The 26393-nt window shown below is 52.4% G+C and overlaps 1 protein-coding gene across 2 annotated transcripts in view; it reads right to left on the reverse strand.

Annotated features, from left to right (window-relative positions):
• SMYD3 (SET and MYND domain containing 3) overlaps nucleotides 1-26393 on the reverse strand; it is a 520625-nt gene that overhangs the window by 63735 nt on the left and 430497 nt on the right. For both annotated transcript variants that reach the window (XM_036354753.1, XM_036354754.1), the window contains one exon: nucleotides 25386-25496. In XM_036354753.1, the coding sequence (XP_036210646.1) occupies nucleotides 25386-25496 (111 nt within the window). The remainder of the gene's footprint in view (nucleotides 1-25385; nucleotides 25497-26393) is intronic.

Consider the following 26393-nt stretch of genomic DNA (forward strand, 5'->3'; position numbering starts at 1 on the left):
TCACTGTGACGATGGTTCCACAACGAATGCACTAAAAGCGATTAAACTGTACACTTTCATGCCTGAATGGTATAGTATGATACATAAATATAAACATATCTCTATCTCTATATCTAAAAGACAGGATGGGAGAGAGGGAGAAGACAAAGAACCATTTGTTGGGAGACCTAGAGAGACACTTTAATCAATACAGGGTATCAGTCAAAGTGAGGCCAGGCAAGGAAGACGAGTACAATCACACCCATGCCTGTGAACCAATTTTGACTTCTGCGAAAACTAAAAATCAATCAATCAATCAAAAAAATTGACAAAGCAATTCAAGACAAAACTACAAGTTACATTTGCTAAAGGTCTGTCCTCCTGTTTAGCAAGCAGGCCCCTATTTTTTCTCTGTGCACGCCCCCCCCCCCCCCCCAACACACACACAGAGTCAACCACACTGGCAGTGGTAGATGCTGGATTCTGTCACCACAGCCAGTTTCTGTTGGAGAGATGCAGAGCGAAGCCGATCAAAGGGTAAGGCGCTCTCTCGGACCCCACTGAAAACCAGGCATTCGAGATCCACGCTCCTCAATGGGTGTAGAGAGAAGAGCTTCCCAGGAAGTTATATCAAATCACAACAGGTGGGGGCGATGGTGAGGCGAGGAGGGCAGCCTGTGCAAACTGTACACCTCTCCCTGGAGGTTCTCACATGCCAGTAGGGTTGGTTATAAAATGACCCCTGTGAGGGCCATTGTCAGAGCAAGCCTCCGTTACTGTGGAAAGAAACGCATCTCTCAGGTGTGCCAGGGCAGAAAAAATGCGGGGACCACGGAGAAGCGCAGAAAAGAGGCCCCAGGACAGGGTGAGCAGTGGGCGTGCATATGAGAACAGCGTGTGCTGGTGAGTGTGCTCTGTAACAGGCTTTTGGGTCTCTATGTGTATATGTTGTGCATACGTGTGATACAATAGGGTGGTTTTTAAAAGGCTCCGTACGTGCACACTACATCTTTCAGAAAATTCAAAATAAGTACCTAGCTTTCTGTAAATAGATGAGGGAAATACAATAAGTTCTTTTAAAAAAGCTAAATACCAATCTCCCTTCAAATACCTGCTCCGAGTCCATTTCATCTCCACAAGCCCCCGTTCCATCGCCTCCCTCCAAAGCCCTTAGCAGCCTCCTGGCACCTCCCAGATGATGAAGTCACCATCTTACACCTGGACAGTCACAGCCGCTCACGGTTCATTTTCCCATTTTATACGGCACGACTGGCAGCTCAAGTCAGACTCTGGGCAAGCGTCTCACTTATTGGACTCTGTGAAGCAGAATAACGGGCCCCCCTGCGTATCAGAAGATGTGCAGGTCCTGCTCCTGTGACGCCCAGAACCTGACTGTGCCAGGTGACATGGCCAGGGAATCAAGTTGCAAGTGGGTTAAGGCTGCTCGTCAACTGACCTTAAGAGAAAGAGATGGTCCCCGACTACCCAGTGGCCCCAAAGGAATCGCAAGGGTCCCTAAGGGTGGGAGGGGAGGAGAGGGGACCAGGTGCTGTGGTGTGAGAAGGGATTCTGTCATCACAGCCAGAATCTAACCTGCATCGCTGGCTTTGAAGAGGGAGGAAGGGACCCATAGATGGAGGAGGACTGGCCGCCTCCAGAGGCTGGAGAGGGCGAGGAAACGATTCCTCCAGGACCTTCGCTTCAGCCCAGGGAGACCCACGTCAGGCTCCCGGCCTGCAGAACTGGACGATAATGAACTTGTGCTCTTTTAAGCCACTGTTTGTGATAATGTGTTACCACAGCCAGAGGGAGCTAATACAGACCCTACCATCCCTTCAGTGCTTCTGGCCACTGGAACCTGGCACATGCCCCTCCCTTTCTCTAAAATCCATCCATCTGACCACTCATCGTTTCAGTGAACACTAAGGAGTGCCCTGCAGGCAGCGCTCTAGGCACTGAGCATAGAGCAGTAAAGCGATCAGACACACGGTGTTCACACCGAAGAGGTAGGAGAGGTATGGAATGGCAGGGAACACACGCACGGAAAATATGTACTTGTCACGGGCAAAACAAATGAACAGGAAGAGAGGACCCCCTGGGTGGGAGTCCTGGCCTCAGGGAGGTCCGTTTTGAGCCAGCAGCCAGGGAAGGCCCCACTGAGAAGGTGACGGATGAGGAGAGATCTGCAGGGGGCGGAAGAGGAGATACGAGTCCAGGGAGAGGGGACAGCAGGTGCCACTGTGGGGAGGCAGGAGATGCCCAGCTGCTCCAGGAATACAATTGAGCGCCCGGGCTGTGCCTGTCCCATTTCCCCGATTTTATTATTTATTTTATATTTTTAATAGTTTGTTGATTGACTTTTACCAAGAGAAGAAGGGAGAGAGATAAACATCAAGGTGAGAGGGCAATATTGACCAGTCGCCTCCTGCACTTCTCCCCCCCCTGCCCCCCCCCCCCAGCATGGAACCTGCAAGTGCCCTGGACTGGGAATTGAATGGCAACCTCCTGCTGCAGGGGAGACACCCGGCCACTGAGCCACCCTGGCCAGGGCACATCTTCCCCATTTCAGAGCTAAAGGAAGGTCTTATTATTCTTCTTTGATCCCACCTCTCCCAAATACCTCGCACAGAATCTTTTATGTCGCATATGCTCAGATAATGGTCTGTAAAATGGACCTGAAGAAGGAAACTGATGTTTATTTGGTAATGATCTGGATGTCTCCTGTCTGTCTTTCAATGATTCCTCACAGCCTCCTGGTAATCAATACCTACAGTCTACGAATGTGGCACAGACAGCCCTAAGCCATAGTAACTGCGGGGAGCAGCCTTCTGTCCCTAATTGCCATGCGCAAGACTCAAATCCACGTCTGACTCCAGGGCCTATGCTCTTCCTCGTGTCTTGGTGTTTGATCTGAATCTGTTTTTCTCCTGGGCTGCTTAAAGGTGAAACTCGTGTGGGAGGCAGTAAATTCAAAATATCTTCAAGCCGCGGGTGCTACCATATTCCTCGCACTCGCACTTGGAAAAGGGCAGTCAAATGCTCCAGCATGGACCTCACATGGGGCTCTTGTATTCTCCCACCAAGCAGGGTGAGACTACGGGTCCAGGCAGAGCAGCTAAACTACCATCATCTCCAGAGCAATCCCCACATAATCGGATCAGCTGTCCTTCGGGTTGCCCCAAAGACTTTACTTACTTGTCAGAAGAGCAGGCAAGCTTTGACAGTGCTTCCCGACATCCAGGAACAAGAGCTCCCGAGAGCACTTCATCTCGGAGCTGGACAAAGCTCGGTTCTCTGAGAGCTGGCTACCCACTCCCCGGAGGGTTCCTGGTGGGGAAAGTCTACTCTCAGGTTCCTGGTTCACTCGCACACTCCCCCCTCCTGGCCCGCTCTGCTCCACTGGGTTCCCACTTCCATTCACTTCTTTGGCTTCCTTCCCATGAATCCCTTTAGGACGCAGCCTCAAATGTGCCCTATCAGGAAACGCGCCCTCTCTCTGCCCCCTGGGCCACCACAGCCATCTGCCACCTGTCTCTACATCAAGTGCCATTAATGATTGACTTTACCATCTCCCCAGCTCACCGCAGAGCTCCTGGAGGGACCATGACCTCATCGTCTCTGCATTCCCAGCGCCTATTCGGTAAATGCTGGTGACAGAGTGAATGAATGGAGAGAGAGCAGCAATCGTCTACAATCCCAGGGAGCAGTATTCTAAGAATAAGATACCTTAATTCCACAACAGGAGGAGAATTCCAACCAAGGAAACAGAAGGTGGTTCTTTTCACACCACACTTCCATCTCGCCTTGTTTCTACTACTGACTTCGACATCGTGATTACGTGAGAAAAGGGTGAGTGCCTGCTGTCGCTGTCAGCATGCCCAAGGCCCAGACACTGGTGTGGGACCCAACTGGGACTCTCCCCAGCCTGAGAAATCCCACTGCAGCTCAGCCTCTGAGAGCAGCATCGACGCTATCAGAGAGCGGGTGCTGCTGACTCTCCCGGCCCCTACCTCCAGCATCATCCCGAGCCTCCCGCTGCTCACCTGGCCCGCACATCCCTGCCCCGTCTCTCCCGGGACGAGTCAGTGAGGCCATCTATGTTCCTGTAGACACAGCTGATAAATCAGTTCTCTAGCATCACCCCCTTAACTGCGAGAAATAGGTACCAGATGATATGAGATCATCTCCCCACAACATCAAAGGGTGCCACTCAGCACAATTACATCCAATTGGGCAGAAGTGCTTCCTTGGGTTTCAGGTGCCAGTGGCTGCAGCGCATGGGAAACCTGTGCTGCTGCAATAGAACAAGGTTGGAGTCCGGCAAGCCTGGCTGAGCGTGTCTGGGGGAGTGACCACTGGCTCCAGCGGGTCAAACAGGAGACGCAGCCATCACGCTGCATCTGGAACGCTCAGACAGATGTGTGTTCTTGGCGCGCAAGCGTTTGATGTTGAAACTCCCGCTCCGGGCTGGCTTCAGATGGTTCACATTAGGGAAGGGGATGCAATGTGCTTTGCAGCTTCCTGTTATCCAGGCCTCACGCAAACGCTAATTAGATTGGACTGGAGAGAGAGGAGCAGAGGACGGGGAATAAAATTATGAAATACGTAAAGCTTTTCCAGTAATTCAATAATCCTCGTGTTTTAAAAGAAGAGGTTTTTTTTCCCGTTTTGTTTTTAAAGCAGAATGAGGTTCAAGTACAGTGTGTGCACTTGGGAGAGAGATTAAGAATCTCTGAAATTCAGAATCCCGAGGGAAACGGAGTTTAATTGCAGCGCCCTGACGGAGGGAATCTGGTTCGTGGAGGATGTTCTGGGACTAGTGGATGACACACAGCAGCATCTGAAGTCTTCAGATTCACCGGAAACACCTCCGCTGGAACCAATTTCCACCTCCTCTGGTACAAACAACAGAAAGCCGCTCGGATGGAACTTGAGGGGAAAGAGGCTCATCCATGAAGTGGAAAAAGAGCGGTTAAAAATAGAGCATTCGCTATCATCCTATCAACCGCGAGGCAGTGCAGGAGCTGATGGACGCTGAAGACGGGAAAAGAAGGAATGTTCTCGACTCCAAGCAGCTCGGCGAGAACGATCTAATGAGAAATTAACAAGCTACTGAACACAGTCCTCAGGACTCAGGAAAAGGACACCAGAATGAGGGCCATACCGTGTGGGTGTGAGATCCTGCTCCATCGCTGTGGGACCCTGGCAGGGGATGGCCCCTCCTGAGGCTCAGGGACGATAATTCTCTGCGGAGACACACCTTCTGCCTTTCCTGTCACCCTCTAGAAGTTCTACTGTACATGGCACAGCGGCCTGAGTGTTCCATCCCCCCTAGAGACCAGGGCCACCAGTGTTCCATCCCCCCTAGAGACCAGGGCCACCAGGGGCCTGACTAGTCTAACCCTAGTGGAGGAGAGCGCAGGTGACCATGTAACGGGGGACCAGCGGCGCCACGCCCCATCTCTGCATCCCCCTCCCTCTGCCTGGAAGGCTGCCCTCCACTCAGTCCTCCAGACGACGGCTCTCCATCCACGAAGCACCAGACCTAGTGGCCGCCAACGTCCGCAGGCACAGTCGTCCGTGCACTGCCCAGTGGGGCCCACGATGACGGCAGCGAGGAGCAGACTGTGATGAGGACGGGAGGACGCCACGCAGTGCGGTTACCAGCGCACGGCTCATCGCTGCAGCCTGATGTCACTCAGTCCGCTTCACAGAGCGTGCGGCCTCAGTGCCACAGGTGCCGTGCGCAGGAGGGTGCGGCAGGGTCTCAACTCTGTCCTCTAGGAGCTCGGAGCTCCAGCCTCCCCCCTCCCCGGCCCCTGAGCTGGCCGACCCCAGGAGAGAGGTCCCCTTCTCAGGCGGCAAGCCCTCTCAGCCAGCCAGTCACACCAATGCAACTGAGGAGCAGCTGGGCAACCAGGAGCACCAAGTCCAGTCCAAGCAAGTGCTGCTCGAGGACGCCCCGCGGAGCCTCCAGCAGCGCTGTTCCGTTTAATTGCCATTGAACTTGATGTTCCCACGGTCACTGCCAGCATTTGCCAATGCCCATGAGCTTTACTTTGCAGGCAAAAGCAGGACTCTATGGCAACTACCAATCTGCACGAGGCCACGCAGGTTCAGGTGGGCTCTCAGGTCCACAGGACGCGGAAGGCGCGGGAACGTGCTCTTCAGGCTGCGTGGAAAGTGACATGGCCTCGGTGGGGGTGGCTGGGGCATCTAGAACCACCAAGGCCTCTTCCAGCTGCAACCTCACGCCTCCCTCCCCCTGAGCGGGGCACTCCCAGCCCAGTGGCTCACGCCTCAGAGAGAGAAGCGCATTTGCTTAGATCAGCGGTTCTCAACCTGTGGGTGGCGACCCCTTTGGCGGTCGAAGGACCCTTTCACAGGGGTCGCCTAAGACCATCCTGCATGTCAGATATTTACATGATGATTCATAACAGTAGCAACATGACAGTGATGAAGTAGCAAAGGAAATAATTTTATGGTTGGGTCACAACATGAGGAGCTGTATTTAAAGGGCCATAAGGTTGAGAACCACTGGCTTAGATCAAGTCAAGTACATCACAAGGACATTTTTAAACGGCATCTACACGGGGCCATGGAGAGCCTGCCGCGTCAGAGGTGCACGCAGACACTGCCTCTCCTGCCACATGTGGGGGAGCCAGCAGGAGCGGCTGACAGACCAAGGCAGCTCACCGTGATGGGCGTTTAGGGAAGAGACACTCCCTGCCGTCCTCCCCGCTGGAGATAAGTTCCCCAGAATCCTGACGGGGTTACCGAGCAGAAGGCTGCTGGCTCAGCCTGCACATTCTTCTCGCACTGTCCACAGACAATCGCATGGCCGGCCGGCGTGGCTCTGACCCTGTGTTCCCAGCCCCTAGCAGAGGCCCGCCAAGCTCGCTGTGTAAACACCACAAGGTGGGAGGTTTGAGACGGGGAAGATGCAAAGACTTCACAGGGAAAGGGTCCTCATGGCAACAGGCGTTAGGAGAAGCACCCCCAGGGGCCAGGGCAGGTTTTGTTTTCAGAGACCTGAGCCACAGCCCTCGCCTGGCCTCCGACCGGCCACACCGCCGTATCCCGTTCCTTCCCCAGGAAGAGCTGCTCCCACTCTCCTCGCACAGCGAAGAGGCTGGAACCGCAGCCGAACGATGAAGTCGGGTCTAAGGGGCAATAGCGAAGGTCAGCAAATCTAGACGTGGTTTCGGCAGAGACATTTAAAAATAGGATGAACCCAGCATGAGCGGGGCCCGGTGCTCCTGGCGTGGGGGAGTGTGCGGAAGTGGGGGGCTGCACCCCCCCCCCCCCCAGCTCTGCCACTGGCCAGCTGGGACTCCTGGGTGCTAACCGCCTCCTGGCTCAGCTTCCCCAGGTGAGAACTTGAGGCAGGTTGCCATGGAGATGGGAGCTAAGCATTCCACACCACCAGTCACCTGTGTATGTGGTGCCTGGTGCGCACGAGAGGGACCTGAGCTGCTGGCAGGAGACTCTGGAGTTTGTGGGTGTGCAACTGACTACAACCACCTTCGCGCTACCTGCAGCCGAGTTTCCTCGCGTCCAAAATGCCCCCCGCCCCAGCCCATCAGAGCTGCGAGTGTGCAGGCTACCCAGCCAGCGCCGCTCTCTGCCAACCCAGAAGCGGACGATTATTTAATTCACCCGCTCCCGCTCCCATGTGTAGGCACAGTGACTGTAGTGGGCAACGCTCCAAACTCAGCGAGCGTGGGGTCTGCTTATCGGCCGCAGCAAGCACATCAGGTTCTCTCATCTGCGGCCCCCAAGCGGGGGGACAGTGGGGGTGGGGTCCACACTCACTTTAGGTATCAAGTCCTGGACAGGAGTCTAGACGTGCTTTCACAGGGCGATCGATAAGGAAGCTATTTACCGCGACGTCAGGACCTGTCCCTGCGCCTGGTGGGTGCCTTCCCCAAGCTACCCCCCTCTGCGGGGCTGGCCCCACTGCCTCCTGGCCAGGCGGCTCCGAGATGCTCCCACCACAGGCCAAACAGGCAGAAAGTTCAAAGGCGCACGTCCCGGGTTGAGGAGGAGGACGATTTTTAACAGCTCAGTCATATTCTCAAAAAGAAAGAGCCCGGAATTACATTTGTCTCCCGGTGGAGAAAAGCCAGCGTTCCTCTAACTGTTCGAAAACCATCCTGCGGTGAATCAATCCAGGCCGAGCTCCATTCCTGGAAGCTGGGGGCTGGGTCACCCCAGAGGGCGATCGCTGGGGGGCTGAGGGCCTGGCTGGAGGCCGCTCCTAAGGGCTGGGAGGGGCTGGAGGGGAGGGGACTGGATTCCATAGTTCAGCACTTTTTGCCTCACTTCAGACTCCTGAGGGCCCCGCACAAAAGCTCAGAACTCATACCCTCTGCCTGGCGACTCTGCCCATGGCAGCGAGTGCCGGCTGAACGCAGGGCGAGCCCCCCGCGCCCCCCGCCAGCAAGCCCACGCCTGCACTTCATATTCCAGTGCACTCTGTCTGGCCCGCAGCCAGGGGACCTCTTTCTAATGTCAGAGATAAAAGGCCTGGCCATGTCTGGCACGCTGCCCCCCTCCATTCTCTTGTAACCATCTCATAAACCAAGTATGCATCGCTCTCACAGAGCCTTCCAGACAGAGGTCTGGTGGAGCCGCATAAACATTTCCAGATGATGGTCGAGGTGTCCCCACCTCGCAGGAGGAGAAGGGCGCACGGGGGGGAGGAGGGCGAGCTCACGGAAGCCACGGGGAGAACTGGAAACGTGCACGCAGTGTACACTCAGGGGCTCCCGCTGGTGGAGGCTGCTCACTGCGCCGCTGGGCCACGGGCATCTTGCAGGAGGACCTGGCATGGTGGCAGCACCGAATCTCAAATCTGCCCCCAACAGCACAGGTATGGATCCTGTGCACTGATGTCTGATGGGTCCTTATCAAATCCTGGGTTCCAAAATGGCACCAGGGGCTGCAAGGTGGCACCGTCCTCTCTCCTCATGCACTTGCCCTAGAAATGCCATGATGCTGGCCGCAGAGGATTCATAAAGCTACTACCTCCTGATCAGCTTTCATCTGCTTCTTGAGTCATATCCGGGGGACAAAAGTACACCTCTCCCCGATCACAACCTAATCCCGAACCTTAAACACTGACCGTTAACATGTACTTCACTCTCTGGCTTCCTAGAGGACTTAGAAGTAAGAGTCCAGTATCAGTAAACGTGCAGGACCCATTAGACTATTACTCTTTCTGCAAGTAAACAATGTGAGACTCTTCCTCACTCTGTCCAGCAGTAGAAAGAACTTCAGAGAGTTTGTTCAATATGAGAAAACCTGTCCTTATCCCCAGTGGGAGCTGAACTATTGGGGATATGCCCATTTTAAAGAATATGTCAGAGGCTTTAATTCGCTCTGGGAGGCTACAGAGTGCAACTTCCTCCTCACCCTCGCAATAACGCACACACACACAAGTACCCAGACACGCCCACCCCCGCCCCACACCCCATCCATGCCAGGCGTGCTTTAGGGATACTGCAGTCTCCAACTCTCCTTCAAACCCAGCTTCTCTTCCCTGCTGGCAGGGCCTCCCGCAGTGGGTATATATTTAGAGTCACCTGACAGCTGACTAACTATAGGCCCCACCTGGGCAAGCGACAGCAGCGTCTCTCACAGGCGAGCAGGTGTCTGCATTCTTTACGATCAGCCCGGTTATTCTAACGCCCAGGCAAGACCGAAGCCCTGGCCTCTGCTGCCTCCTCACGCTTCTCATCTCTGTGACCGCACTGTCACTTTCCATGCCACACCGTTAAGATCTGCTGCAAGTTCCTAATGGGTGAGGCTTTCTCCCTTGTCTGCTGTGTCTACAATGGCACCACCCTGTTCTCCAGTTCTGATTTATAACAGACACAAAGAGACCCAGTCCACAGCTATGAGTAACAATGTGCCCTTTAGACGTACGTCTTCAGTTCAACACCTGCCAACATTTCCCAGATGTACACTAGAGCGAGGCATTGATGAGGTTTGGAGAGGGAGAGAGAAAGAGAGAGAGAGAGCGCGCTCCTGGGTCTATGGCAGCACAGAGAGAGGGCCTTTGCCCAGCCTGGTTGAGGGAAGCGTCCTGGAGATGCCTGAGCTGGGAGGCTGGGGAGGTGTCAGCCAAGAGCAGACACACAGGAGGGACCAGCGCGAGGAGCAGAGGGGCAGATGCGCAGAGCCTGGGAGGAGACGGAGCCACGTGGTCCTATTCCAAGTTCAGGAGGCGGCGGGAGGGTGGTGGCACCCCGGTCCGCTATTGGCTCCTGTGTCTGCGTGGAGGCTATTTGTTCCAGGTGTGGGGTGTCTCACTTAGGGACCTCCTTCAGAATACGTCCACAGACCTGAAAATGTGAGGCTGGATTGTACAGTTAATGGAGGGAAAGGGGAGCAAGAAAAGGTTTAGAGATGCGACGGAGAGCAGCCTGGATGAGAAGGTGGATTTGGTCCCATGCATGCCCACTCCCTTAAGCATCAAGTCCTCTGGACAATGAGATTCTGATCAGCATCAGATAATCTTAGGAACAAAGCCTCTGGTCTATTGACCAGAGACAGAGTTTAGAGTTAACATCTAGGCCTCAGTTGTAGGCCCAGAAAAGCAGCAAAACCAGACCAATCGGCACCATGGCTGGCATCGGGACCAGATGCAATGACCAATGACCTCTTCTCCTGGCACTGACCAATCAGTAGACCATGACCCTGACCCTCTCTGCTCATTTGATGAATCAGCCTATTAAAGCAAACACCCAGGAAGCTGATGAATGTGCTACTGAGAGCCTCCCCTGAGAATGCCCCTAAAATCTCTGCCTTAAGAAAACAGAGAAAAACCCTTAAGACAAAGAACCCAGAGTGCCCTCTCTCTCTAGAGCAAGCCCGCACCTTCTCTCTTCAGAAATGCACCTTAACTTTCCTTCTCCCAAGTCAAAGGGTCCCCACAAGACTTGCAACCAGGGCAGCAGCAGGCAGTGGCAGCGTGTCCTGGGCCAATCCCCGAACCTCCAAGGGCCCTTCTTTTGCCTCTGGAACTTGTTTCCTGAGTCCACGCAGTCCAACTGGCTCGCTTATCCTGCCTCTGAGATTCTCCTTGTAAGAGGCCATGGCAGCTCTCTGCACAGCCCCCTGAATCCTCTCTTCCAGTGTCCTTAAGCTTTGCATGCTCAATGCACTTCCTCTCGTGCTAGAGTTCTTGGCTCTGAATTCTTTCTCGGCTGAACTCAAGAACCGGGAGCCTCATCGCTGGTAACAATAGCAAAGCATACTTAACTGAAAGGCTAGATGGCAGGAGCAGTAATGCTCCTGGGTAAAATGACTGAGATGAGCTTATGGTAGCACGAGGAGCTCCACCAATACAGGGACAAACTTTTCCAGAGCACAAACTTCATGAAAAAGGTGGGTGCACTTCTCTAATTGCCCACATAGCAGCACTGTTATTGCTAGGGAGAGAGGCTTATCCCCAGTAAGTGCCTGTAATTGCTAATATTAGTGATTTTACATTTAACCCTGTCTGTCCCATCTTTACGGTCTGAAATAACAAATGCAAAGAGGGTATAAACAAGCCCTTGAAGCTCTGCTGTTAATGTCAAAAACCCTTCTGCTCTTCATTTGGTAACTAGATACAAACCAAGAGCATTACGGCAAGTTTATTTTTTCCAAACTCTACAGTGGTGTTCGGTTACCTTGGAAAAGGCCAGATAGCATCTCAGCAGGCTCTCCGCACCACGACGGAGGGCACACTGAACACTTCACAGGAGTGTCTTGTTCAAGCCCCGAAACCACCCACAGAAAAACCTGAAGCCCAGACCACCCCGTAATCACGTGGCTATTCTCCACTTATTTTGGGGTGAAGAACAGGTCTACCAGCTTGCTTTCATTTTTAAACTCTCTCTTCTGACTTCCACTGTGTTGCTTAAAAAAATAATAAAAAATGAAAACAAACAAAAAATATTGGGACTGAAGTCAAGCAGTAAACTTTATTTCCTGTGCAATAATGTGTTTCTTCTCGGGGTGCTCACGCTAGAGGGCCTGCGGGGAAGTATGACTTCTTTCTGACCACTCCACACCCTGTGCCTCGCTGCCCCAAAGCAGCCTTTATCCATAGACACGGAAGAATCCCACGACATGTAGATGGGCCAATGCTGTAAGGATTTAAGCGCAAACCTACTAGCTTAGCCTGTTCTCATTTTTGCCTGTTTTGCTTGCTTTTCAGGGACTTCAGTTACCAGGTCTTCGCCTAGGCCAGTGGTCAGCAAACTGATTAGTCAACAGAGCCAAATGTCAACAGTACAATGATTGAAATTTCTTTTGAGAGACAAATTTTTTAAACTTACACTATATAGGTAGGTACATTGTTATTCACCTAATTAGGGTCCTCCTAAGGCTTAGGAAGAGCCGCATGTGGCTCGCGAGCCGCGGTTTGCCGACCACGGGCCTAGGCCTTTGGATACACAGCAGGTACTCAGCGAATGTCTGCCACATGACATCTGTCATTTCTGTTGGTTCTGCCACAGGAACCAACAGAAAAAGATAAACCTGGCCCAAACCCAGAGTGGCTGATTTTTCAAAAAATCTATTTTTACAGGTAAAAGCATTTTTTAATGGTAAAACAGGTGAATTTCTTTAACCCCAAAGTATGGAACTGAGTCCAGGGATTTATCTAAGTCCAAGGGTTCCAGCACTTGAGGACAGAAGACAAGGAGGCTCCTGGGAAGGCGGGGTCAGGCAGGGGAACGACCTCGTTCTCAGCCCCAGAGGAAACGCCGCCAAGCCTCTCACAGGAGGAGTTCAGAGGCCAGGACACCCACCCCACAGCCTGCGGTGGACTCCGAGCTCAGTGGAGACTCAGAAGCACACGCCCGGCCTGGGTGCCCTTCTGGGCGGAGGCCCGTGCCTCTGAGCCTCCCTGACTCCTGAGCCTGGCTTCCTGTGGTGCCTCTCCTGCACTCAGAGGTTCTCCTTGGCCTTCTGAAGCCTCGGGCCTGCTGGGCAGCCTGAAATAGAGCTCAGGCATGGCCCTGGCCGGGGCTCAGTGGAGCTCCGTTGGTTAGAGCATCGCCTGATACGCCAAAGATGCAGCTCCATCGTCAGGGCGCATACAAGAATCAACCAATGAAGGCGGAAGTAAGTGGGACAACAAATCCATGTCTATCTGTCTGTCTCTCTGTCTCTCTGTCTCTCTCTCTCTCTCTCTTGTCTTTCTCAAGTCAATAATTTTTTAAAATTTTTAAAAGGCCCAGGAGAGCATTGCTCTGGGTCTCTGTTGAGCTGAAAGACAATGGTATAAAATTGGGGAGGTTTGTACTCATGACTTTTACAATTATTTTCATTGACCTCATTCGTATCAGGAAGCAGTTGTAAGAAGTAGAGGTGCATTGATATGATGTCAAAGGAGGCTGTTCTGTTATCCCTACTGAGGAGCTCCCCCATGCTGAATGCCGCCTAACTGTTCAGAAATAATTAACATATTTTCACTTCAGTTGTAGAAAACTTAATTTATTAATTGCCTGCCACTTTATGTGTTCCATTTTAAGATATACAATAAATAAGGAAATTAGCCTAAGAAGGCATTGAAAAATGCCAAAATTGACTAAATTCTGAAACTAGCAAGATGATTCTACATTAAGAATTTATTGCATAGAGGGGTTTAATGACAAAGGCACAGACAACTGTTTTTATGGGCCTTAAGCTTCAGCTTTTGAATTTTAATTTTATAGACAGGACAGCGTTATCAATGCTTTAATAATTCCAGGATTCAATTTACTTATCTCAACAAACAAAGAGAAAGCCCACATTTCCCCTATCTTTGTAAGATTCTTGGGGTCCTAAATGATTTGGGAATAACGGGGCGGGGGGGGGGGGGCGCAGAGGGAAAGAGAAGAGTTGCTGAATCTGCAAATGAAGCAACTCCCGTCCTAACTGCTGGTCCGAGTCCCGGAGGAAGTGATTCAGAGAACCCCCTGCAGCTCCACACCATGACTGTCAGCACAAATGGCCAGCAGCCTCACCTTTCACTGGCGCACCCAGGAGCCGGCTGCAAGCAGACCAGTGTCTGAAGCAAACCATTCGCCACATCCCCAGGTATTAATGGGACCAAATCGCACCCATTCTAAGTGGGGGCGGGAAAGAGGCCCCACAGACACGCAGAAGCAGCTCTCCCCAAGCCCTTCTTCAGAGGCGACCGTGTGAGAACCACGCTGGTTTCACGGCTTGTTTCAGAATTGTTTAGAAATTGATTTCAGAGAGGAGGGAGGGGGGGAGGGAAGGAGGGAGGGAGGGAGAGGGAGGGAGAGAGAAACATCGCTGCTGAGAGAATCATTGGCCAGCCGCCTCCTGCACACCCCCTACTGGGGATCCAGCCTGCAGCCCAGGACAGAACAGCGACCTCCTGGTTCATAGGCCGACACTCAGCCCATGAAACCATGGGCCAGGCTGGCTGTTTTGGGATTTTGTGTTCTCCTTCCTTGTGGAGTAACAGTTTCTGACTGGTTTCTGCACTTCCTGTTTTGTTTTTCCAGCCATTGCTGGTCAAAAGCCCACCTTCGCTTTCTTCGGCGGCTTCCCTTCCCTCCCTGGCGAAATCCAGACTCTGCCAGCAGACCAACCCCTCCCCCCATCACCAGCCCCACAGCCTGTGCCCCCAGGAACACGGAACCACATACAGTGTCCTCAGCACTACACGCTCCACACCGCCTGTGCCCCCAGGAACACGGAACCACATACAGTGTCCTCAGCACTACACGCTCCACACCGCCTGTGCCCCCAGGAACACGGGACCACATACAGTGTCCTCAGCACTACACGCTCCACACCGCCCATACTGCACAGGGGCCCAGTCTACAGCGCTCCCTCTGAAGCCAGCCCACTGACACTCCTGCACACGCAGCCTCTACATCTCAGGCCCAGTGCCTCCTCTGCCTGGGAGTCTTCCCTGACTGATAGAGATACATTTTCTCTCCTCTGCTCCCACTGCCTTTCAAGCAGGCGTCCATGAGTAACTGTCACACTGAACTGCGTATCTGCTGTCCGTCTCTCCCTATCCCCCTCCTGACTTCAGGGGCATCCTTCCTGTTGCCACTGCAGGGCCAGCTACAGGTGAGGCAGAGCCCTCCGCCGCCTCTGCCGCTGCCGCCACCCCCACCCCCACCCTCACCCCACCCCTCCCCCACCCCCACCCCCACCCTCCCCCCTCCCCCACCCCCACCCTCACCCCCATCCCTACCCCCACCCCCATCCCTACCCCCACCCCCACCTTCACTCCCACAGAGCGGGCCCACCCCGCCGGGAGCCCTGAAGCTGCTGTGGCCTCCCAGAGGCCCATGTTCAGCTTAGGGCTGAGGGGTTCGGGCGGCCCTCCCTGCCCGTCATGAATGAAGAGCAATGGCGAGGGAACTCGCCTGGTGTGGCCCCAGGCATCTCACCGTTTCTGCGTCACTGCGAGCAAGAGTCCGAGCGTGCTCTCGCTGGCAGAGCGGCACAATCCTACGTGGCCAACCCTACAGGAGGCAGCATCTCACGGAGAGAGCGTGAGCAGGGGGAGTGCGGGACGACCTCCACGCTGCCTGGGGTCGGGGCGGGAGAAACACTGCATGCCATGCTGGGTGGTGCCAGGCACGCTGCCTGTGCTGTCTCCTCAGCCTGAAGCCCTGCCCAGCACAGCCCCCACCCCACACCCCTGCAGAGAGCATCCCCCACCCCCTCAGTACAGCAAGGGCAGGACCTGCAGGAGCGAACAGCAGCATGAGTAGTGACAACGGGCAGTCATGCACCCCAAAGTCTGGACCACGGTCAGCTCACTTCTCGGGAGGGAGAGCCAGGCTGAGAGAGGGATACGCCCTGGAGAAAACAGGGGCGAAGAGCACCCACCACCCCACACAGTGCCTGCTGGAGCCCAGAGAAGGCCCGAGAACCAGAGATGGGAGGAGGCAATGGTTACGAACGCTGGAGCAGGAAGGTGAGGTGAGCAATTCAGGGGCCTGGTCAGCACATGCTGGGACGGAGGACACTGGGACTCCTGGGACTTTCCTGTAGACCCTGTGCTCACGTCGTTCACTAGCAGTAACGGCTGCATTCCTGAGTGTCCGCCACCTCCCAACCTACACACACGTAGCTAAGGGCCCTCAGAGCAGCCTGGCCAAGTACAGGATACTCTCATTTCCCAGGAGAACACCCCACAGAGGGGGGCGCTGCCAGTGTGGGCGGGTTAGTGAGCAGCAGAGCCGGGCTGTTTGACCCTCGCGTGCGCTCTCCCACGGTAACAGCGGCCCTGCTGCCCCTCAGCCCTGGTCTCTGCTAGACCCACCCTGTGACAGCAGGTGGTCAGGACCAGGACCTCCATGTCCAATTAGGACTTTCTATCCTATCCTGCCGTAGAGAAAACACCGATTCCACAAATGGCGCTCCATGGGCAGTCACCTGCAAAAAACTAACCTGTACCAAATACAGGAAGCTCAAAGCGGATCAAAGATCTAAATGCAAAGCCTAAAACTATAAAACCATTGACAGAAAACATGGTAGAAAAATCTTTATTCTCTTGGATTTGGCAAAGATTTCTTACACGTGGCATCAAAAGACCGATCCATAAGAAATAAATATTAAAAACTGTATTACATCAAACATTAAAACATCTGCTCTTAAAAGACACTGTCAAGAGAATAAAGACAAGCCACAGATAGAGAAAAAAAATATAGGCACATATCTGATGAAAGACTTGTACACATAAGAATAAAGAACCCTCAAAATGAAGAAAATACCGAATTTTTAAAATAGGCAAACGATTTGAACAACTGTATCATCAAATAGGATATACAGATGGTACATTAAGCCCATGAAAAAAAATACATCAATATTCATTAGGAAATGCAAATTAAAACCACAATGTGATATCATCACACATCTATTGGAATGATAAAAAACAAACAAAACAAAAGCAAAACTGACAAAATCAAGGACATGGAGTAATTGGAACGCTCATTCATTGTTGTTAGGAATTCAAAATGGTACAGTCACTTCGGAAAACACTGCTAATTTTTCATAAAGTCAAACACAGATTCGCCACACAACCCAGCAATTCTCCGACTCTTAGGTGAAATGAAAATTTATCTTCACACAAAAACCTGTATGTAAATGAATATTGATAACCACCAAAAAATGGAAAGGAACTAAATGTCCTTAATTGGTGAATGAATAAAACAAACTGGGGATACAGAATACTGCCTGGCAACAAAAGGAACCAAACATCGAGATTACATACTCATAAAACCGTGGAAAAGAGAGCATGGCTGGATACCAAATGCATCACGCCAAGCAGAGTCAAGTGAGTTTGGAGCAATTTCCATGGCATTCTGGAAAAGGTAAAGCTATAGGGACAGAAAGCAGATCAGGGTTAGTGGGGCTGGAAGTGGGGGGTAGGGCTTGACTACACAGCAGTGGGAGAGAACTTGGGGGTGACAGGCTGTTCTGTGTCTTGGGGTGGTGGTTGCCCATGGCATGGATTTGTCAAAGCTCACAGAACTGTACACTCAGGAGAGTAAATTTTACCAAATGCCAATTATATGTCAACATTTAAATAGTAAGATGAGGAAAGTGTATCTGTTATTTTTAAAATTACTAGAGGCCCAGTGCATGAAATTCGTGCACTTGGGGTGGGGGTGGGGGGTCCCTCAGCCTGGCCTGCGCCTTCTCGCACTCTGGGAGTCCTCAGGGAATGTTCGACTGCCGGCTTAGGCCCGCTCACCACATTAGCACTGCTGTGGAGGCAGGAGAGGCTCCCGCCACCGCCGCTGTGCTCGCCAGCCGTGAGCCCAGCTTCTGGCTGAGCAGCACTCCCCCTGTGGGAGCGCACTGACCACCAGGGGGCAGCTCCTGCGTTGAGTGTCTGCCCCCTGGTGGTCAGTATGTGCCATAGCAACGGGGTGTTCCGCTGTTCAGTTGATTTGCATATTAGCCTTCTATTATATAGGATAGAGACAGCGTAATGGAGGAGTAAAGAACATAGATGTGAAGCTAAAAGCCCCGTTAACTTATTCCACACCCTCAGAAGGCCGTAGAGATGAAACGAGAGGAGGTGTGTGAACCAGCAGAGATCACACAAGGGCCCCAAGCATTAGCAGGTGCTGTAACTTCCATTCCCTGAGGAAGGTCACCTCCGTCAGCTGCCCTTCCTGCACACTGCACACGCGCTGGCTGGGGACTGCGCCTGGGACACGGGGAACACACTCGCCCCGGCAGCTGCCTCACTGCATCCGTCCCAGCCAGAGCTTCTTGTAGACCAAAAGCCACAGGAAGGCGTTTTGTGCAAGAACAGAAAGGTGGTGAGGTGGAAGCCATGCCACCACGCAGCGTGCAAAGACCCTCTTCTGACCCCTGGGCAGGACCTGAGGACCCACACTTCATATTCATAAATCCATGGAAGAGAGCATGGCTGAATACCAACTGCATCACGCCAAGTGGAGGAGTGTGGGAGCGGCTGCCTGTCCCGGGGAGAAGGCAGCACGGAAGCCCACGTTCTGGGATGTGAACACAGAGCCCAGGGCGACACAAGGCTTCCCTGTTCCCGTCCCGGCCAACTTCGTGGCCCCGTCCCAGCCCAGGAGCCTCCCCGGGTTTGACGGCAACGCCACAGCCGGGGGGAGGTGTGAGGGGTGGCTACGAAGTCAGTAAGTCCCTTTCTCGCTTTGACACGAATGACGGCCAGCACTGTGCTCTCCCCAGGGAGACCCGCTCTTCCGGTTGTCGGGGAAGCAAGACATGGGGAACATGCAGTGATGTTCGGTTCTGACTATTAAAAGCTTCTCTCTCTCTCTCTCTCTCTCTCTCTCTCTCTCTCTCTCTCCCCCCCTCCCTCCCTCTCTCTCTCTCTCTAGCACAGAGGGGGTGTTCTTCAACCCCCTGCCAGATCGCCCTCATCTTCCTGAAGATCAGGGAATTGGGTTATGGTGAAAAGTCCGGGCGCAGGAAACACGTCCTGCCTCGATGGCTAAAACCTGGTCCAGACAACAATCCAGCGCGGGCGCGGCTCCCACCCACCAGGAGGCGCTTCTGCGTACAGTTAAGTTAACAAGACCCAGGAAGAGCAGAGACTAACCCTGGCTCACTGATGTCCTTTACGCAACTGCTCGAATTTCAGGTCGACTCGAGTTTCCATAAAAACCTTTTCTGGGCAGAGAACGCTCATTCCTTGGACTACGGCTTTAACTCGATGTGCCTTTACTCCTTCTTCAGAAATCGCTGTTCCTTCCTTTGGCTCAATCCCGCCTCCTGTGCCCAAGTTCACGGCTGACAGGCACAGCCTGGCTGAGGGGCAGCGCGTGTGGGAATGAGGGGAACTGAGGCAGCTCGCTCAGTGCTGGCCGCCCTCTCTCGGCAGGACCCCCGTCCCCTCTCTGCAGGACCCCAGTCCTCTCTCTGCAGGACGCTGGCTACCCCAGGGCCTGTCCTCTCTCGGCAGGACACAGGCTACCCCGGTGGTCCCTCGCTCACAGCGTGCGGAGGCCTCAGCAGGATCAAAGAAAGGGAATTCCTTGTTACACCGGAGGGCCTGGGAAAAGAAACTGAAATAACTGCCAAAGACAACAATGAACCCTGCTTGGGGGCAGTGGGCTTAGAGTCACAGCATCAGCGAATGGGAACTTACCAGGGCTCCCCCCGCCAGGGCCACTGACCACACAGTTTTCCGAGTGGCCCGTGGCTCAGCTCTCCCCACAGCAGGTCCCGGGGGAAAGAAGGCGCAGCTCCTTGCGCTCAGGCCGGGCCCGGAGGAGCGGCACAGGCGCCTGGAGCGCTCGGAGAATCGGGTCGGTGCTTATCTGCACGTGTTCATTGGCTCCAAACACCTGAATCCTCACCTATGTACCTGCAAGCAAACCAGACTCCAGCCAAGATGCTGTCAGCACAGACTTCGGAGTGCTCCCCCGGCTCCAGACCCGGAGCACTGGGACGTAAAATATAAAGAGGAACCAAAGTACTAATAGCTTTACGAGGCCAACATACCAGACACACACCTCCCTGGACAGACATGGAGCAGCAATGGGCAGCAGTGAGCTGAGCACGCGGGGCCTCAGGTCGGGGAGCGGAGTCGCAGTGTCAGGTCAATTTCGAGGGTTACGGGGACCGAAATGCTCCACCAGAGAAAGGGGAGGAGGGGAGCTCGCAGCCTGAAGCTGGGGGTGAGGAGCTCCTGATTATAAATCAGAGGCTGAGGACACCTGTTCCCTGAGCTGAGTGTTCACGGGGAGCTGTGGGCCTGGGAAGGCTGGTGGCAGAGCACAGCCAGGATGCCTGTGGAGAGCGGCTACAGTGTTTGGACAGGTTCAAGCCTCGGACTCATGAGAGGGCACAGTCCTCTCATGGCCACATGCAAATCCCAGCTTGGAGGGCAGAGCCCTCCCAGCACAATTATAGCCAACAGCTACAGTTGTGAGCTTGAACCTATGGTCCGAACACGTGGCCCCACGTGCCTGAGTGATGTGGGCTTGGTGGAGTTCAGGTGCATGTAGTTGAGAAGATTCTAAACCAGGGTTGGGCAAACTTTTTGACTCAAGGGCCACAATGGGTTCTTAAACTGGACCGGAGGGCCGGAACAAAAGCATGGATGGAGTGTTTGTGTGAACTAATATAAATTCAAAGTAAACACCATTACATAAAAGGGTACGGTCTCTTTTTTTCAATAGTTTTATTCATTTCAAACGGGCCGGATCTGGACCGCGGGCCGTAGTTTGCCCACGGCTGTTCTAAACCCATGAGAATGTTGTAAACATCTTGACCACGCCCTTACTTTGCCTCGTGGAATCTGCTATAAAATAAAGACACGGCTTGGAGTCCATGGTGCTGTCGCTGTCTCTCCATCAGAGAGGACAGCGTCCCACTCAGACCCAGCTTTTTCTCTTGTCTGTCTTTTCTCCATCCTTCACTGCCCCCTCTCAGGGTCCCTGAACCAGGCTGAGCTGGCGCGGCACATAAGGCGCCCAATGTGGGGCTGAGTATGCCATGGCCGTGCCGGCTCCCCGCAGATGCCCACCACCTAGTAACCGGACCTGGCGCAGCCTCCACAGCACTGGGACGCAGCAGGTGCCAACGCCACTGAGTCCAGTTCTGAGCTGGGCCTGACGGGCCTGGAAGAGGCAAGTACAAAGCTCCAGCTGGAGGGATGAGCACAGGGAGAGAGAAAGGAACAAAACAAAACCCAAACGAGGCAAACATGAGCCTGCTGTCCCAAACGCTAACACTCTCAGTGAAATGCAGCGCTAAGGAAGGTAAGCAGCGAAAATCAGCCAGCAGAGCATGGTCTGAGTCCAGTAAAATCAGCTACGGCACTGACTGACCGATGTCAGAAAATAAACAACAGAGAGGCAGGCGTTAGAGTGAACACAACGTTATCCAACAGAAACAGGTAAAAAGTGAATCCGAAATCCGGGAAATTAAAAAACAGTCATTATACAAACTCAATAGCAAAACCTTCCCTGGGACATGGTTTAAGGGAGCGTTATTTCTGGGAAACATGGAATAAACGCCAGAAGCCACGCGCTGACCACGGGGAGCAGGACGTGGATGAAAGCAGAGCAAGGCTGCTAATTACGTTTCATTGGGTCCAGTACTTCGACTTTCAAACTGCACACGTGTATCACTTTAGAAACAATTAAAATAAAATAAAATAAAAAAAAAACCACGACAAATAACATGAATGTGGGGAGCCTTTTTCTGCCAGGGGCCATGTGGACATTTATAACATCATTCTTGGGCCATACAACAGTACTTTAAAAAACGTTGGCCTGCTGTATTCGGTCAAACATTTAACTAACTCCCCCCTGATGCCTTGGCAGGGCCAGAGCAAGCAATTTTGCGGGCCTTATATGGCCCACGGGCCACACGTTCCTCACCCCTGTTCTAGTCTAAATTATATTGTTGGAATGAAGCAAACCGTCAGTGAGATGAGAACTTAGATGACATATTTCTTCACCCTTTTCGTTACTTCTTTCGTTAAATTATAATTTGAAATTATGCCAAGCAGCCACATGGAGGAATGTTATGAAAATCGGCCATTTACATTGCTGGGGAGTTCTGATAAGAATGTTGGCCATCAACCTCAGGGGACCCTGTGAGCCGCGGGCCTCGGTGCCAGGAGCAGCCGTGCTCCCGCCGCGGACCGGGTGCGAGTTGTGAAACCGGTCTCTTAGCTTTGGCTGCTGGGAAAGCTGGAGCACATCGTGTGTGTAAAATCACATGGTGTGCACTCCGGGTACTATCCTGCTTTCAGCTGATTCATGGTCACTCTTATCACCATCATTACAAGCTGTGCTGCTGCTTTACTGTGTGTGTGCATGTGTGTGCCTGTCGGCCACTTCAGAATCTTTGGGGTGGGGAAAGGGGTAAAATTAGATACAATGGTTACGTAAAGGAAGAGAAGAGCGAAGAGAAGAGAAAAAAGAAGTAAAGAGACCAGAAACCAAGGCAGCTGGATCACGGGGGCATGACTTTGGAGGACAGTGGATGCCAAGGTAAGAGCCAGACGCTGACCCTGAAGACTAGAGATACTGCTCCATGCTGTAGACTTCTGGCGCGGAGAAGTGGCGTCTAAGAGAACATTATAAGCAGGCGAGATGGATGGAAGGGAAGAGACTGGGGGCCAGGTGACCAGTCAGGGGCACTCCATCGAGGAGTGAGGCATCAGGGCTGTGGCTAAATTAAAAGACACTGTTTTAACAGAAGGGTCAACCAGCTGTGCCAGGCTTTAGGAAGAAAGACTGTCATGGCAAGGAAGTATGGGTTTTTGGGTGTTTGTTGTTTTTTTTTTGGCAACAAAACATGTGACACCCAAAAAGCACGCTACATATTACACACAACTTATGGAAACACTCAATTCCATTGGGTCTGTTCTGCTTCTATTGCCTTGTATTTTGAGCTGGGTAGCCACAGGAGAAGCCAAATCATTCCCAAACCATCTTTGGAGGTAAATTTGACTTCCCCCCAAAATTAAGCAGCTGCTGATTACAGATGACAACTCACCCACACACGTAAATCACACCCACTACTGAAAGCCTCTTGCCTCCCTGAAACAGGACACACGGCAGAGCAGTCACATGCGCACACAGGCACCTAATAAACGGAGGCCTAGACGAAGGTTCTAGGTTCCAAGAAAAGCAGACACATAAGTCTGACAGTAAATTTGCTTCTGAAGTAAATTTGCTTCTGGCGGAACTTACTGTGAATTTACGATCGTTTGGGACTGCATGAGGCTGGATTTACTTCTGTTATGTTTTCAGAGCAAATCCACAGCATGGCGATTCAGAAGGGAGATTTATACTGCTAATCAGAATAAAACTTTCATGGAAATAGAAGCTTGCAATATAACTGATGAACTAACTGAAAGCAAGTTCACTTTCTCATCTAAACACTTACCCCACTCACTGCTACTAGGAAACATTCAGAGAAACATGAGATCACAGAGCTGGAGAGACCTTCCCTGAGACCATCAGCCTCATTCCCTTGTATTTGTCCTTCTCCAGCCCACTCCCTTCACTTAGCATAAGGCCCTCAAGGTCCATCCATGTCATGACAAGTGGCAAGATTTGTTTTTAATGGCTGAATCACACACACACACACACACACACACACACACTAATCTGCTTTCAGCTTATTCATGGTCACTCTTATCTCACAATCATTACACACACACACACCCTGTTAGTTCTCTTTCTCTAAAGCACCCTAATACAATATTAAACAAACTGTTAGTTCAGAGAGGAAGAGGATGGTCTCAGTGGGTGTGGTGGACACTGCCGATGGGCTAACCGAAAGCCATTCACAGCCTCCTCCGCCCTTGTCTTCCTCGAGTATAAAGGCTGAAAAGTGAACACCCAGTTTCCTCACCTCTTTCACAGCTAGAAGTCGTCAGGTGAGACAGTTCTGAACAATAAGACGCAGGTGGAAAGCCCTAGGAGGGCTTCCCTTTGTTTGCTGCCTTTTTTTTTTTTTAAATATATTTATTGATTTTTTACAGAGAGGAAGGGAGAGAGAGAGAGAGTTAGAAACATCGATGAGAGAGAAACATCAATCAGCCGCCTCCTGCACATCTCCCACTGGGGATGTGCCCGCAACCAAGGTACATGCCCTTGACCGGAATCGAACCCGGGACCCTTCAGTCCGCAGGCCGACGCTCTATCCACTGAGCCAAACCGGCTTCGGCTGTTCGCTGCCTTTTTAAAAATTAACTTTAGAAAGAGGAAGGGAGAGAGACAGAGAGAAACATCGATGAGAGGGAGACATCGATTGGCTGCCTCCTTCACACCCCACGCTGGGGGATCCATCCCGCAACCTGGGCATGTGCCCTGACCAGGAATCCAACCGTGACCTCCTGGTTCATAGGTCAACGCTCAACCACTGAGCCTCACTGGCTGGGCCACTCTCTGCTTTTTAGTGCCTCTTCTTTTCCACATCCAGAGCTTGGACACACTGAGTAGGGGTGGGACAGCAGGCAGCCTGGGACCATGAGGACAAAAGGCACACACTAGGGACGGCTGAGGAGCAAGACGGGAGGATGCTGGCCTGTGATGAGCTGGCTGAGAAGTTGCTCCTGTCTTGGGCTGTAGCTTCTCTAGAATTCTTGAGACAAATACACCTGCTAAAGTCAGTTATCTGCTTTTGGTAGCCAAGCCCTCTCCTAATATACCATTCTAGCCAGATTTCAACTGTAGCAATAAGCCAAAGTGAACATGACCCCAACTGTAACAGAATACAAGCACACATTTGAGACACTTTTGAGGGTCTGCCATACAGATGTCACGGAAGAGGCACTGAATCCGAAGGCCTCCCCATCCCCAACCAAGGCTGTGGGTGGAAGCCAGCTCGCTGCCCGACGTTCCAGGTGAGTCTGGGAGAAACCCAGGGCAGCCCCTATGCTTCCCGCCGTGCCTGTGAGGGAGAAGGCTGACGCTAAGGAGATGGAATCCTGGGAAACTATTAGCAGTGGGTCCACCTTTTCCCACCTGATTCACTTATTTCTAAAAGTTCTTTTTAATAAGGAGCAGATCATATTCACTGATTCCTACAGCATTAGAATGAGCTCATGGGCTTTCTCATGCAGTGAAACCAACACCTTCTCTCCATGAACGTCGACACCAGAGGCCACAGGAAGTTGTGGTACAGAGGAAAATACACTAGATTTCGTCAAAAGGTCTGGGTGTGAGACACGTTTAATGCCTACGTTCCCTCAGACTCTGTGCGCCATGGGTCCCTGCTGAGGTTAAACCTCGCATTGCTGGTGGGTGATAACAGTTCCAGGGAATGAAACATGGGCAGCCCTGTGCACTCCTGTATTTACTTCTGTTTCCTACGACGCAATGCTTAGGTGTGGATCAATGACATAAAAGTAGAGTTCTCAGCAAGATCGCTGGATACCACCTGGCACATACCTTGTCCTGCGTCAGGCACCGGGCGCAGTCACAGTCGAAGCAGTACTGGTCCCTCAGCTGCTCCCGGCGCTCCGCACTGGTCATCAGCATGTCCAGGTAGCAGATGGTGAGCTGTGGGCCAGAGAGAAAAGGGGCCATGTGGCTGCTGTGCTCATTTCCTTTAACAAATGGCCATTATTATTGCTAATTATTAAAGTAAAACATACTTTTATTTTTATTTTTTAAAATCTTTATTGTTGCAAGTATTACATGTCACATGATCTCCCTCATCTGTGGAATCTCATGAACAAAATAAACGGGTAAACCGATTGGATCCAGAGACATGGAAGCATGGAACAGACGGCAGAATCTCAGAGGCAAGGCAGGCAGGGAGGGTGGGAGGTGATCAACCAGAGACCTTGTATGCATGTATTTCTAACCCATAGACACAGACAGTGGGGTGGTGAAGGCTGGTGGGGGTGGGGCAGGCTGGAGGGGGCCCATGGGGGTAAAACATATCTTTATCAGACACCAAAAAGCGTACGAGATGAGATACTACTCCGTGTCTCCACCGAAATAATCACGTGTAAAATTTTCCTGCAATACCGTCCAATCTTATGCGGTGGCACATATATTATTTTAAGGAACTGGGCTCATTAACTCTGGACACGTTTACCACTTACCTTTCATTCACTGGGCAGTAAAGTATCAGGAGCTGTTATATGTTCGGTGTCGCTAAGGTGTGCTTAATAAATCCTCCAGCCACTGGTAGAGGAGCCAACACAGCCCTGGCAACCAATGGGTGGCAGATGGCGTGGCCAGACTGCTTACGTCCCGGCAGCTGCACAGCGGCCTCGCGAAACCCAGGGGCGACCAGACTTGGTATCTCTGCAAGGAGGAGACTGTTTTCTTCCTGGTGACTCGATTCCAAAGCAAAGTGGAATAAAGCATGAGGAGAACCTCATGTCAGGATGCAACCTCCGCTGCAGGCTCTGAAACTGACTTCCTGTGACCCTTCCAAATACAGCA

Source organism: Myotis myotis, unplaced genomic scaffold, assembly GCF_014108235.1.
Source record: "Myotis myotis isolate mMyoMyo1 unplaced genomic scaffold, mMyoMyo1.p scaffold_m19_p_21, whole genome shotgun sequence".
In the NCBI taxonomy this organism is placed as follows: Eukaryota; Metazoa; Chordata; class Mammalia; order Chiroptera; family Vespertilionidae; genus Myotis; species Myotis myotis.